At 40.3% G+C, this 15,364-nt stretch overlaps 2 protein-coding genes and 1 long non-coding RNA gene across 4 annotated transcripts in view; all 3 read right to left on the reverse strand.

Moving 5' to 3' along the window:
• The window catches only part of LOC134799417 (transcription initiation factor IIA subunit 2-like), a 215,563-nt gene that overhangs the window by 92,243 nt on the left and 107,956 nt on the right, over positions 1 to 15,364 (reverse strand). The window lies entirely within an intron of this gene.
• LOC134799429 (uncharacterized) overlaps positions 1 to 15,364 on the reverse strand; it is a 78,564-nt gene that overhangs the window by 19,833 nt on the left and 43,367 nt on the right. The window lies entirely within an intron of this gene.
• The window catches only part of LOC134799416 (senecionine N-oxygenase-like), a 30,627-nt gene continuing 15,790 nt past the window's right edge, over positions 528 to 15,364 (reverse strand). The window contains exons 3-9 of the mRNA XM_063771816.1: positions 7,870 to 8,008; positions 5,966 to 6,137; positions 4,763 to 5,035; positions 3,796 to 3,956; positions 3,444 to 3,587; positions 2,600 to 2,840; positions 528 to 1,048 (exon numbers count right to left, since the gene is read on the reverse strand). Coding sequence (XP_063627886.1) covers positions 2,640 to 2,840; positions 3,444 to 3,587; positions 3,796 to 3,956; positions 4,763 to 5,035; positions 5,966 to 6,137; positions 7,870 to 8,008 — 1,090 coding nt within the window. The 3' untranslated portion in view covers positions 528 to 1,048; positions 2,600 to 2,639. The remainder of the gene's footprint in view (positions 1,049 to 2,599; positions 2,841 to 3,443; positions 3,588 to 3,795; positions 3,957 to 4,762; positions 5,036 to 5,965; positions 6,138 to 7,869; positions 8,009 to 15,364) is intronic.

The following is a 15,364-nucleotide window of genomic DNA, read 5'->3' on the forward strand; positions in this document are numbered from 1 at the left end:
GCAGTGTATGTAGCTGTACATATTTAGGCATTAAAATACTCGTGTGATCCTTTTATGAAACTCATTTTATTCGTTTCATAAACCCACACTCGTATCATAAACCCACACTCGTATTTTAATGCCCTTTCATTATGTAGCAGTCACATAAACTACTATTATTATATATATACGAGGTTAAACCTAACGTCTATCACAAATACATAACTTGTTATTTTATTGTTCCTTTAATTTAAAACTAAGTCATCGTGCCTTATATGTACCTATTCGGTTTCAGATACAGTATTTTTATAACTTTAACTAGTCTCTAAGTATATGCACCTATATTTTAAGCTTGAAGCTTGCAAATAAAGTTTTTATTCAGTTACAAGTTGTTTTTGTAAGAATTATCTAAGTACCTACTACATATTATATGTCATTTTATGTTAATTACAGTAGAGTTATACTTAATAGAGTTATTTGGTTATACTTAGGTAGCTACGTTTTTTCTTTGCTCATCTTTATGGGAACAAAATTTAAACACAAAGTAATTGTTACATCCTATATATTTGTACTTATACAAAAATATCTACAATAGGTAACTATCGTTATAATCCAAATTAAAGCGTAATAATCAAACTTTTAATTCAATAGGTAGCTACAATGTACATATTACTGCGTAATTCTAGTTTTTGTTCTTTAGTATGGATAATTATGATAAACTGCCGATCATCACAGGCCGCCTGATGCCTGGGAATTATTACAGGCGCTAGGAAATAAGGCGGTCTTCACATGCAGCCCCAGTCAGTCCCGCTCGCGCGAAATCAGATGCCTAGCAAAAATGACAATTGTAAGATCGAAGTTTGTCTAACTCCATCTCCATCACGAAATTTTGCGACATGTAGGTAGTTGTGATGCACAATTCAAGATACATGTGAAGGCACTACTTGCAATCCTAGAGCAAACAGCAGCCGTGTTAGAAAGTGACTGTAACTGCCATCCTTATAAAATAGCAGGCGACATAAGTACTTTCGCAAAACTTCAAGTGACTACAGGGCTTCAGAGAGCTGATCTAATTCGTCGGGTGAGAATACGTTTGTGCCATACGCCACTTACATTGGTTTACAGGAGAGCGAAAAGAAGCAAAAAAAAATATTTTACGAAAAGTTTTACATTAAGGAAATATTGAACTTATTTATCATGTAGGCACATATGTTTACTATTTATAGTACCATACAAATATTGTAAATATAGTGGTAATCTTAAAATAAAAGCATTTATAATATTGCCATATCCGTTTTAGATGAGTACATGTTAAATGTACAATATATGATATGACACAAACGTTTTGGATATGTCACACTTTTGTGATAATTTTCTGTTAAAAGAGTGTAATTATCCTATAGGGGTTATCCATTAATTACACCACACGTTTAGGGGGCGGGAGGGGGTCAAGATAATGTGACATGTTGTGACAAGGGGGAGGGGGGAGTCACAAACTTTGTGACGTCACTTTAACTTATATTATGTTTTATGTGGGCCTTTAACTGTCGCTTCGACCAAGCTGTGATCTATTGTGACGGCCCTTTAAAGTTCATTACTAATGCCCGTTGAATCCAGGAAATTCCAGATTCTTTGGGCCGTAATGCTCTGTACCTCATAGGGTTCCAGTATATGTCGCCCTAGGTAGGCACTTCTTTTGGACATTAGTGGTACGCAGGAGCAGAGGATGTGCATAGCAGTCTCCTCTGACTCTTGGCAGAACCTGCATGTCGCATCTTGTTTTTTCCCAATTTGAAACATGTGTTTGTTCAACTTGCAGTGTCCAGTCAAAATTCTAGTCACCGCACAAGTTTTGTGTCTTTTGAGCCCTAGAAGCTCCTTAGCAGTTTTGCTGTTGAACCCTTTGATTAGAGCTTTCGAGTGTTCTTGTCCTTTTACGAACTTCCACCAATCGATTGCTCTCGTTTTTTCTATGTTGTTGAGCAGAGAATATGCATCCCGTTTTGTGGTTCCACAAAACGGTTCTGGGCCGACCAGGGGTGTGTCTGCGCCCTTTCTAGCAAGTTCATCCGCTTCTTCGTTTCCGTTAATGTCGGAGTGCCCTGGTACCCATCTAAGTATGACTTTGTTGGAATAAGCCAGTGCATTTAGGTTTGATTTACAGTTCTGGACTAGTTTTGAGTTTGACTCAAGAGATTCTAGTGCCAGTAGAGCAGCCTGGCTGTCTGAGTTGATGTAGATATGCTGGTGTCTTAGGTTTCTATCCAGGTTGATCTCCGCACATTTGTTGATGGCGAAGACTTCTGCCTGGAAGATTGAGGCCTGTGTGCCCATGCTGACGCTAGCTCTGAGCTTAGGTCTCTCACCATAGATCCCACATCCTACATCATTGCCTTTCTTGGAACCATCCGTATACCAAATAAGGCTTCCCTCTTCGACGAACATTTGGTCGTTAGTCCATTTGTCTCTAGGAGGTATTTCTACTGTGTACAGTTTAGTAAAGTGACATTGAGTGTGCGTGTCATCTGTGGGCATGCTAAGGGTTCTATTTGCAAAAACCCAGGCCTTTAGTTTGGTTAATGCTTGAGAGCGCCATTTTGGCCTGTATTCTCAACCGACGCTATTCCTATTCTATTTTACCTACTATACAAAATTTCTAATCAGGCTAAAATATTACAGGTCTCATTCCTCGGGTTGTAGAATCTGTCGTAGTTGTGATCATCTAGTACTTTGTAGTCAAAGTCCCTGTAGTTGAGTAAGTCTTCGAGGCGGTTTTTGGCGTTGAAGTCCCTTATTGTGGTTAGTACAGGGGCCACTCGCGTGATGCCGGCTTCAGCGGTGAGGTTGGCGAAGTACTGGTCCTAGAAAATGGAATGAAATCGGATGTAAGCATATGTTTTGATAGAGTCAAGTCGTCCGTTTTTGGGAGAAAGTATTGGGGTTTTGATAAAAAGTTCAGATAAAATACACTAGGGTTAAAGGTGCGTGGTCAGTGAAAACTACAGGATGGCCGAATCTGAAATTAATTCTGTGGGCTTTGAGTGTGATGCTGGCTATAGTGGCTATACTTTTTAATTTTGCTGCTCTCTCCTCCAGAAAGCATAAATGCGAACTTATGATTTGGTGTGTAAGCTCCACTATTTCATTTTATTATTTATGCCGGAGACGGGAGAAAGACGAGAGAGAATTCAATCGGGCGCAAACCACAGGTCTCTACAAGAGAAGGCTCCTAAAAGAAGGTGATCCGGCAATTTGATCAAGATCACTGGGATCCGTTGCATTGCATGAGGGCTGCGCACGTTCCGTATTTCTGTACATCAATAGAGGTTCAGAAAGGTGGTGGAAAGAGTTATTGATTGTAATATAGAGGTAAAGTCTAAGAGATAAACGTGCCCCCTAGTTTTTGTTATAAGGGGATCTCGCAATTTCTCTCTATGTTTGAATGAAATCAGAAGCTGTCTTACCTGCTGGTCGGCCAAGAAGTTGACATCGACAATCTTCTTGCCCCTAGTCTGTAGAGAATACACATGTTGCAGCCATGACTTGAGCATTGTCTCCTGTGAGGGCAGCTCGAATTTACCCGCCGCCAATGACGCTGCGTAATCCGCCTGCAATTAGAAAAAAATCACTGTTAGCTGGCGTGAGGAACAGGTTATTTTTGACAGGAATTATGTATTTCCATGAAATATTGCCAAGTTTGGTATCATGTTTCAGATTTTGGTCTACATAATTCTATTGTAAGATACCCTGCGAAAAATTTAACAAGGGAGTGCCCCTAGATATCATTGAAGCCGTTGTTAATCAGAGAAGTGTTACCTGAACATCAATAGCCCGGGTGATGATCGGCTTAGGCAGCGCCAGCAGCACCATGCTGGGTCTCCGGATGTTCACCATGTGCTGGTAGACCGGCAGCGCGAACTTGCTGGAGACTGTCAGCCCGCAGCTCTCGTGTAGAATGCTGAAGTCGAACTCGTATCCTGGAATTAACGTGGATTTATTTAACCAAAGAATCATTTCTAACAAGAGGACGATTCATCATTCATCATTCATCATTTCAGCCTATATACGTCCCACTGCTGGGCACAGGCCTCCTTTCATGCGCGAGAGGGCTTGGGCTATAGTCCCCACGCTTGCCCAATACGGATTGGGGACTTCACATACACCTTTGAATTTCTTCGCAGATGTATGCAGGTTTCCTCACGATGTTTTCCTTCACCGAAAAGCTAGTGGTAAATATCAAATGATATTTCGTACATAAGTTCTGAAAAACTCATTGGTACGAGCCAGGATTTGAACCCGCGACCTCCGAATTGAAAGTCGGACGTCATATCCACTCGGCCACCACCGCTTGATTCAGAGGACGATTGATTCTGACAAATTTTCCGGCCGCCTAATTGATCCGATCGGCCAATTGTAAATAAAAATGCATGCAAATTCTTGAACCATCTAAATGGAGCTTTACTCTTTAGATCCAAAGTCCAAATAGGTACTTAAGGCCTAGAGTCCTAATGAGGTTAAGAACGGTCTAGGTCGGAATGTCAGGCAGCAGTAGCTTTCGTAAACCTAGTGCTTGAGTCAATTCTTGCTATTAGGTTGCTAACCAGACCTCATCAGGCTATTGGCAGATAAATGCCAGCTGGCAGATCGTATAGGTAGTAATCACTCGTAAGCTGAACTTGAATTCTCAAATTATTTTTGAGCTATGAGCCATTAGAGAATAGGGAATTAGGAGGAGCAAAGTATAAGGAAAATGAAAAATAGTTAATGGAAAAAGGGATGTTACCTGTGCAAAGTATCACATCGTCAATCTCTTCAAAGCTGTCATCCTCAAACACCACACCATTACTCGTGAACATCTTCACATCAGGTTTCTTTACATATTTTTCCCCGAAATACGGCTGGTTGTATTTCAAATGATGGCTGTGGACTAACCGAGCGCTCTGATTGGTCAAATGCGTTGCCAAGTCCAGACCTGAAGGGCCGGCGCCAATCAGGAGGATCCGACGGTTTCTGAATGGCTCGGGGTCTTTGTACTTTTGAACGTGAATTATTTTGCCTATAAAGAAAACTGTAGATTAGACAATCAAAAGTTTGACATTTGAATGTAATACAAATTTTAGTGATTCTATCTAATTTTATGTTTAGTGATAATCACTAATCTAGCCTCCTCACTTGCGTCAACGACTACTCGTATTAATATAATAGTGCAAAAATCCCTTAGGTTAGGTATGAGGTGGTACCTACCAATGTGATGTCACTCACAACATCTATGTATACAAGATGGACAATTATCTAACAATCTTCACAATTACCTATAAAAATTAAATATGTGTATCTGACAATCACACAGTATGATCTACAATATATGTATATCAGCGTCGGTCGACTGCACTATTTTATACATTTTACTACCCCAATTTCGCGTTAGACCATGTGCAAATATCTCACAAGGTCAGTAGGGGTTAGTCACATGGGGTGGCTGCTTTGGCCCAATAAAAAAAAGTAGTTGACTATACTAAGTGTAGTAGACAAGCATCTAACCCTTACACCGTACTTGTATTCTTCAATACTACCCCCTAATATAGACCGGCAACGTACTTACAACCCTTCTAGTGTTGCGGGTGTCCATGGGCGACGGTCATCGCTTACCATCAGGCGATTCGTCTGCTCGTTTGCCTCCTGTATCATAAAAAAAATACAAGTACGGTGTAAAGTACCTACATCAAGACCACACTCCTCTCACGGGAGACACTCCTGACTTCGGGCAAACTCGGCTCCGTTCGGCTCAGCATTGCTACAGAGATAGAGATAAGATAATGACTTGAATTTTGACAACCCTAAATAGCCCAAAGGGATAGTGTCATACATTAGAAAGGGATAGCATGATTCGTCCCTGAATCGCTGTCAAAAATCGGTTTTGTAGGAAGTGTCCTTTCTGTACGGTGGTACCTACTATTATTTCTTCTGTCAATACCTCAAATCTCACCTTTAAAACTATCCTGGCCTTCAAACTTAGGTATCTTTGGCTTCCCCAGGTGTCCAGTGGCGAGGATCACGAAACCACATGTTGCCGTTCCGTTCTCTTTGGTGTCTGTCTTCGTGTATGAGATCTCCCATTGGGTGCCCGCCCATTTCACTGACGTCACTAAAGAGCGGAACTGAAAATAGGGTTTTATAATTGTTATTTAGATTTAGTTCATCATACATAATATAAAAAAAAATATTGGATGTATTAACTGTAAGAATTTTACTGGATATTTGAATACTATTGTATTCAAAATAAATTAGATGAGAGAAATATTCTTATAGGTATATGAGCTACCCAAGGTATGTAGTGTAGATTCCAAGATTCTTATCACTTTTACCATCGAGAATTTACTGCCTAGGTCAAAAGTCGGCAAACCGCAGCTCGCGAGCCGTAGGAGGCTCGTTGGACCTCCAAGTCGGCTCTTCATCAAGACGTCAAAAAAAAATTAACATTTAGCTTCGACTTTGACTAGTCAACCATTTTGGTACTTTTTGTTTGACTGTTTTAAAAAGTTTGTCGACCCCCGACCTTGGTGACCGACTCAACAGACATTGTACCTATATGTGTTGTTTACGATAGTTTAGAAAGTCATATTGTTCCTATAAGTAACTAACTAAAATAAGTTAAGTTAGTTAGTTAAGTCATAGTTAAGTTAATATCACTGGCTTGACTCTTTATGCTTTTAAATATCAAAGGAAGTTGCTCGTTTTTTGTTTATGTAAACAAGAAAAAACACAATACAACTGTATAAAACCCTACCTACATTATTTGTACAAAAAAGTCCTATTCAAAGAACCAGCGCGTATATACGTTTTTTTGTGGCAGAAAACATGTCATACCTAACTGAAGGACAACACTGCATAGCAATAAACAGGTTTCCTTTACGAACAAGAGTAATGTGATTAACTAGAATCATAGCAATTACGTCTTTGTATCGATCGTTATTTACATCGATTTTATGGCATTAAACAGGATCTATTGTGAGATGATGACAACAACTCACATTAAGACACGACAAGAGAAGATAGATGGTATTATGTACAAAAATACGAATATACCTACCTATCGTTACGCTTGATATACCTACTTAAGGGATTTAGAATATATGTTAAAAATAATAATTAATGAATGTATGAATAACCAGATTTTAGAGAATATAATTGACTTATCTTACTTTGATCATATGGTTTTTCCAGCTTCACTCGCAAAAAAGGATTAAAAAAAACCTAGATGATTCTAATTTCAATTTGTCGGGAATCCCACCCAACGTCATAATATATGATGACGAATCCTTTGACGTTTTGGCTAGGTAAAGCCTGACCAGTAACATGTGACCATTATCAAGAGGGCGCTGTTATTCTCATGTATAGGGTGTCAGTTCAGTATACTATGAGAAAATTTGATGCAGTGAAATTCCGCAACATGGCGCGTGATTATATATTCCTGCGGGCTCAGCACGGTTCCATTTTTATCGACTATCACTATGCGCGTCCCTTTCGCACTTACATACTTGTTAGAACGTGACAGGCATGGTGACAAGGGATAAAAACGCGACCGTGCTAAGCCGCCAGGCTTGAGTTACCAGTCAACTCAAAATATGACACAGTAGGTACAACCTCGTCTACTCCAATTGACAAATTGGCGGCTTTTTTACTTACACCTTTTAGTGGTGTTTCTACTTTTTTGCACTACTTATCGCGTCTTAGAAATAGGTTGTTGGGAAGTTGAACTCTTTGGTGAAGTTCTTCAGGTATCTGCTTGTTGGGTACATCGGCGTGGAATCAGGGAAGTACCTTCCAGTTGGCGCCAGTTGGCTACCAGTCTGCAACGTTTGACCTATAACGTCTTATGTTTTTACGTACCTCTATATGTTTCTCGAGATCGAACTCTTTGGTGAAGTTCTTCAGGTACTTGTAGAAGCAGGGACCGCTGGGATACGTTGGTGTGGATTCAGGGAAGTACCAGTTGGCGAACTCCATGGTCTGCCGCGGTGTATTTGTCCTGGAACAACGTATTTCACATTAATAACTTCGCTTAAGCACACGTGTAATCAGGCACACGTCTGTACGGATATGATGGTCGTTTTTGTCTACGTGACAGCGTGATAAAACGGTGTCCGTCACTTTCTATCTCGCGGAGTTAAAAAGTGGCAGTTAGTTTTATTTTATCACGTTGACGGAATTAAGAGCGCTATTACATTTCGGCGTTGAGCGAGTTTAGGTATTTTACGCGCTGCGGCAGGCCGTGCGAGCTCAGTACGCCGATCCCTTCTACCACACTCGCACTACAATGATGGATTAAACATTCTTGATCCTTCGCGAAGCATATTGAAATCAACCATAACAACACTAACTGTACTTAACTTTTAAAGTTCTAAAACTGTTATTTGGTAAGTACGAAAATACTAAATGCAGTGCAAATGTACATAGGGGCTGTTCATAAATTACGTCATCTTTTTTGACGATTTTTGACCCCCCCCCCCCCCCCACCCCTCAAATCATCCAAAAATCAAGCTTCGGATGAATCTGTTTCCTCCTACGTCATGTTACCATCATCCGATGTCCAGACCCCCCCCCCACTCCTCCCATTTGAAACGACGTAATTTATGAATAGCCCCATACTCGTACTTATGAAGGTATATTACTCGAAAGAAATTATAGGTACCTACTCGCTTATTTACATGTTTCGTCATTGCATTTGGTACCTATAGGATGTAAAGTTTGTATCAACGAGGGTTTAAAAACGAACTGGTACTGAGGGTCTGATGATGATTAAGGTGGTCACGGATACCAATCAACCATGTAGTAACATGATTAGGCTCGTTTGATTCGTCTCAACAAGATCTTTGACACTGAAGATACACAGGGTCTGATGATGGAGCTGGAAGGTGGCCACGGGTACCAGTCTATCATGTAACTAAACAACTTCGTGTTTGGGCTCGTTTGATTCGTCTCAACAAGATCTTTGACACAAGACAGTACTCAGGGTCTGATGATGGAGCTGGAAGGTACCATTACCAATCAACCATGCAACTAAACCACATCGTGTTTAGGATCGTTTGATTCGTCTCAACAAGATCTTTGACACTAGGTGATACTCAGAGTCTGATGATGGAGCTGGAAGGTGGTCACCGGTACCAATCAACCATGCAACTAAACCACTTCGTGTTTAGGCTTGTTTTATTCGTTTCAACAAGATCTTTGACACAAGATAGTACTCAGGATCTGATGTTGGAGCCGGGAGGTGGTCACCGGTACCAATCAACCATGCAACTAAACCATTTCGTGTTTAGGCACGTTTTATTCATCTCAACAAGATCTTTGACACAAGGTAGTACTCAGGGTCTGATGATGGAGCGCGAAGGTGGCGACGGGTACCTGTCTATCATCATCAGACCCTGAGTAGTATCTTGTGTCAAACATCTTATTGCGACGAATCAAACGAGCCCAAACACGAAGTGGTTCAGTTACATGGTAGACTGGTACCCGTGGCCACAGTCCAGCTCCATCATCAGACCCTGAGTACTAACTTGTGTCAAAGATCTTGTTGCGACGAATCGAACGAAGCCAAACACGAAGTGGTTTAGTTGCATGGTTGATTGGTACCGGTGACCACCTTCCGGATCCATCATCAGACCCTCAGTACTACCTTGTGTCAAAGATCTTGTTGCGACAAATCAAACGAGCCCAAACACGAAGTGGTTCAGTTACAGGGTAGACTGGTACCCGTGGGTGGAGTCCAGCTCCATCATCAGACCCTGAGTACTAACTTGTGTCAAAGATCTTGTTGCGACGAATCGAACGAAGCCAAACACGAAGTGGTTTAGTTGCATGGTTGATTGGTACCGGTCACCACCTTCCGGATCCATCATCAGACCCTCAGTACTACCTTGTGTCAAAGATCTTGTTGCGACAAATCAAACGAGCCCAAACACGAAGTGGTTTAGTTGCATGGTTGATTGGTACCGGTGACCACCTTCCGGCTCCAACATCAGACCCTGAGTACTATCTTGTGTCAAAGATCTTATAGAAACGAATAAAACGAGCCTAAACACGAAGTGGTTTAGTGGCATGGTTGATTGGTACCGGTGACCACCTGCCGGCTCCATCATCAGACCCTGAGTACTATCTTGTGTCAAAGATCTTGTTGAGACGAATCAAACGAGCCTAAACACGAAGTGGTTTAGTTGCATGGTTGATTGGTACCGGTGACCACCTTCCGGCTCCATCATCAGACCCTGAGTATTATCTTGTGCCAAAGATCTTGTTGAGACGAATCAAACGAGCCCAAACACGAAGTGGTTTAGTTGCATGGTTGATTGGTACCGGTGACCACCTTCCGGCTCCATCATTAGACCCTGAGTACTATCTTAAGTCAAAGATCTTGTTGAGACGAATAAAACGAGCCTAAACACGAAGTGGTTTAGTTGCATGGTTGATTGGTACCGGTGACCACCTTCCGGCTCCATCATCAGACCCTGAGTACTATCTTGAGTCAAATAAATACATATAGAATGTCAGGTCGTTTCAAATATTTTTAATCCTGTCCGGTTGTTTATTAAACGGTACCATTATAAATTATAATACTATAAAAACAGTGCTAGGATCAAAGTCTCTCGTTGCGGTTTACACGCACACAGTATAGCGTTTTACACGGCGCCCGCCGCACACAATGATAAAAAACCTCGTCGTCGCCGTTGAAAATGTGCGGAGCCGACCGACACACGTCCTGCCTCTACAAGCTCTGCCGCGGCACTGAGCTGGCGCAGCGCGCGTCATCGGTAATATAAAGTAGTTTTCAAAAAATTGCCAAAAAATTATAGTAGAATTTCATAAACACTAATGTATACCAACAGTATAAGCAAACGTTGCAGATTGCTTGAGTATGAAAATGACTTCGATATTAAGTAGATTTTCGTAGGAATTGACACTTGTTTCGGAGAGAAAATCGAGTTCGTTTTACTTTGATTTTCTCTTTCTCAAAGGTATGTAGGAAAAATATAGTTTGATATGCCTAAAGTACAGGGTATTAGTAATACAAAATAGCCAGGTTTAGCAGAGTAAAATTCTCAACATTTCCAAATAAGAGCTCGCCATTCAGTGCTTCACGGGGTTTTTCGGAAACGACCATCAGAAAAAAAATCATTACTAATTTAATAAGTCCTTTTTCTAATATTTACAACGATATTTATAAAGATAAGAAGACGCTTTTACTGGAACAAGTACTCATTGTTTCTAATAATGAGCGCAAAGTCCTGAATTTCGTCGACTAGTATCATCAATTTTGCATTATTTCGACTTTTCTTGTAAGAGCGCTCTTAAATTGTCATCAAAGAGAAAAATGAGAAAAATCTAGTAACTTGTATTCGAATTCATCTGAACAATTGAAAATTAAGTCCGCCTTTTAAATAAATAAATATTAGGGGTCAGATCAACCTAGCCCCAAACTAAGCAAAGATTGTACTATGGGTGCTAGGCAACGATATTCATACTTATATAGATAAATACATATTTAGGTATGTACCACCACATATTTGTTCCTGAGTCATGGGTGTTACCTATGTCAGTCAGCAGCAATAGTTGCTAAGCGGGCCAGGTGTTTAAAATGATCTTGACGCTACTTTATTGTTAAGAGAATAAGAGCGCGTCAAGGTAATTTTGAACACCTCGCCCGCTTAGCAACTTCTGCTGCTGACTGTACATAGATTTAGATTTAGATTTAGATGTTTATCTTCATAATATTAAATTACATTATAAATTATGCTAGACTAATCTACATGAATTTATATTATGATCGTCATTCATATTTACATAATATTATTTAATAGATACAAATTAAAAAATGGCTATAGAAAACACCCATGACTCAGGAACAAATATTTGTGTTCATCACACAAATAAATGCCCTTACCGGGATTCAAACCCAGGACCATCGGCTTCACAGGCAGGGTTACTACCCACTAGGCCAGACCGGTCGTCATCAGACGCCTTCTGTACCTGTCTAGTCTATGTGCAATAAATAAAGTTTAAAATAAAACAGACAGACAGACAGACACACTTTCGCCTTTATAATATTAGTATGGATTAATTTACAAAATATATTGACAGTAAGCAGGTTAGATTAACATTAAACCAACTGGACTAGTCCCCGTGCTCTCGTTCCAACCGGTTGAATTACCTAACATCCGTGGTTTCTCCAGTAATATACTTTACATTTGGTATTGTTAATGCGGTCCCATTTCTTGCTCAATGGACAGATACGTGGAGAACCGGCGAGAACTTTAATCTTAAAACAGAGATATTTAAGTAGATCACCCAAATGTAGGTCTTGTTACTGATCGTCATTTTTTGCATCCAAAAAAGACCCATTGGAATGCATTATGTACCTACACCCAGCCGCAACACATGTATGCATGGGTAACCTAATAGATTGCTGACTGTGCCTACATCAATTTGCAAAATTGCATGGACACATGAACGATTTATTCGTAAAGTGTCCATGAAATTTTGCAGCCAGGTGTACGTTCGTTATAAAATTCCATGCAGTCTCCATATCGAATAAGTCTGTCACTAAAAAAAACCATTGAACAAGAAGCGGTTTTGGTCTCTGACGTAATTGATTATCAGCGACAAAACAGATACACGTTTTGTAGGTACTGCGCTTGGTTGCACTTGCCAAATATTTGCGATGCAACTATTACTTTGTTTTATTCTACACGACGAACAAACGAAGATCTTTGTCTTTTCTGCTTATATGTTAGATTTTTTCTTCTATACAAGTATACTACCTACATGCGCTCTCTACATATGTTGTATATGTCTGTTACCTTAAGCCGTTGAGCAAGAAGCGGTTCGGGTCTCTGACGTAATTGATTATCGGCGACAAAACAAATACTCGTTCGCAGGTACTGCGCCTGGCTGCACTTGCCAAATATTTGTGATGTGGCTATTAGAGCTCTAATAAATAAATATTTGTGATGCGGCTCTTTACTTTGAAGTCAAATATTTGTCATGTGTATCTTTTCTTCGAAGTTCAACCCGTATGTAAAAACGATGGATGAATCGTAAGATTGTCTAGTCTGCTTCAACGTTTAATTGTTTTTTCTGTCTCTTTTATTAAGGTGTGCAATAACCTATCTATTTATCATGATACAGGTACGGGATGCTCTATTTATTGGCATTTACTTACTACGCTGAACGAAGTAAATGTAACTATGTATTCTCAATATATAGTCATGTTGAAACAACTTTTAGGTACAATCGCCTGCGCTCGCGGTGTTCCAGTTAAGAAAATTTTGCCTTAATCCTTACTACCTGCTACCTGCAAGGCGTTCAAACGAGTATCGCCCTAAAGGTGGAACTAGCAATGCACGCACGAGAACTTTCCAAAGTTGCGAAACTTTCCACATGAGAATTTCTCGGTAACTTCTGAGAATGTTCTCGAGAACGAGAATTTATTTATTTATCGTAGTTTATACCATGAATATTCACGATAGTTTAGGTGTAGTATCCCCCAGAAAATACCGACTTTTGGTCTACCGCTTCCGGTCAGAAAAATGTATGACGGCCCGGCCAAACGGTCAGACCTAGGTGGGGGGTGCTCGACCAAATGTCATAGGACCCTGGCAGTTTTTGACGCGGCCATGTTTTTTTCAATATGGCCGACTTTTTTTTTTATTTTTTCAAGTTGGGCCGAGCTCGCTGAGATTTGGCATGGCGGGAGATAGAGGCCTCTAGATTCCTATGACAAAAAAAATTTTTTTTTTTTAATCCAAGATGGCGGAACAATAAATTTCCATGTTGCAGAATGTTCTGAGAACATTCTCGAGAACGTTTCCGCTTTTTGGGAATGTTCTGCAATTTGTACATTGCTAGGTGGAACACCGCGAGCGCAGGCGAAAAAACATTAGCCGCATAGCCACTAGAAACCGCCTCGGATCGAGCGGCTGCCCCTGGTGATGACCCTCTGTTCATGTGGTCACTGCAGCTGATGCAACTGACCTTATTTTGGTCGGTTTACGAGGTGCATCTCGTAAACATACTGGAAACTACAAGGTCATGACCCAGTGAAAAACTCAAGATGCACCTTATGACTTAACGAGGAATTCAGATAGGTTCAGGTTGGGTTCAGGTTGACCAATGACTAATAATAGATTAAATTAAAGTCGGAGGATATCTGTGTTGGCGCAAAAAAACTTTATATTGATAATAAATGACAGCTTGATGACGTCCAAAGAAATGCTAAAAACTTAAACTTAAATGTACCTAGTTATTCGATCCTTTTTCAATTGGACATTGATCTCTCAGTGTCAAAAGCAACGTTTTTGGTTGAAAAAATGTCACTTGACTCTGACAGATCAGTTAATCGATCAGTATCATATTATATTAGAAACAGATCGAATAACTAAAACGCGAATTGGCCTGTTGTACCTAAACATTCAATCAAATTCATAATAAAATAATTCGGTCCTCAGTTTTCGGAAACGGCTCTAAAAAGTTTTTAGCATTATTTATTAAATTATATATTTAACAACATTAAGTAATTAGACTTAGTGTAATTCCTTCTCGATAAACTTACTTTTTCGATTTTTTTCGATCTAGATATATTTTATTTAAAATATATGTTTCTATTAAGCATTAAGTTTCTATTATGTTAAAAACAGCAACGCAGTTTCGTGACGGCCTTGCGATCAGATACGGGCATGAACCTTCTAGCCTGCCACTAACCTGCGATGGCTGTGGTGAAAATAACTTCAACCTAAACCATGCACTTAATTGCAAGAAGGGAGGGCTCATAAAAAGAGGCCACGACCAACACAGAGACGATATCAAAAGTTGGGCTGAACCAGCATGGGGTTCGGCTACTACTGAGCCAATAATGCGTGCCGCAACCTTAGATCAACCAGGGCTAATAAGCGACTTACTACTGGAAAGTGTATGGGAGCCAGCGAGGAAGGCGTTCTTTGACGTTCGCATTGTAAATGCCGACGCCGCCTCGTATGGTCTACTCACATGGCCCACGATCGCCCAAATACACGCTCGCGAAAAACATCGCAAATACGACCTGGCTGCAGAAGATCTCAGAGCCTCATTCACTCCTCTTGTGGTCTCCTGTGATGGCGCTGTTGGAACGGAATATGAATCCTTCATAAAAAGAACATCCCTTAAGCTCCATGAAAAATGGTCGAAACCATACTCACAAATAATCAACTGGATCAAAGTCAAAATACAAATATCAATCATCAGAGCTGTCTCTCTAAGAATTAGAGGAACGAGAAGAAGGATAGAAAGATTTGGATCTGAAGACGGCTGTGGAATACCCATCCTTGAAGATTAGATTTCTCTTCTTGCTACCACA

This window comes from Cydia splendana, chromosome 18 (assembly GCF_910591565.1).
Source record: "Cydia splendana chromosome 18, ilCydSple1.2, whole genome shotgun sequence".
NCBI classification, from domain to species: Eukaryota; Metazoa; Arthropoda; class Insecta; order Lepidoptera; family Tortricidae; genus Cydia; species Cydia splendana.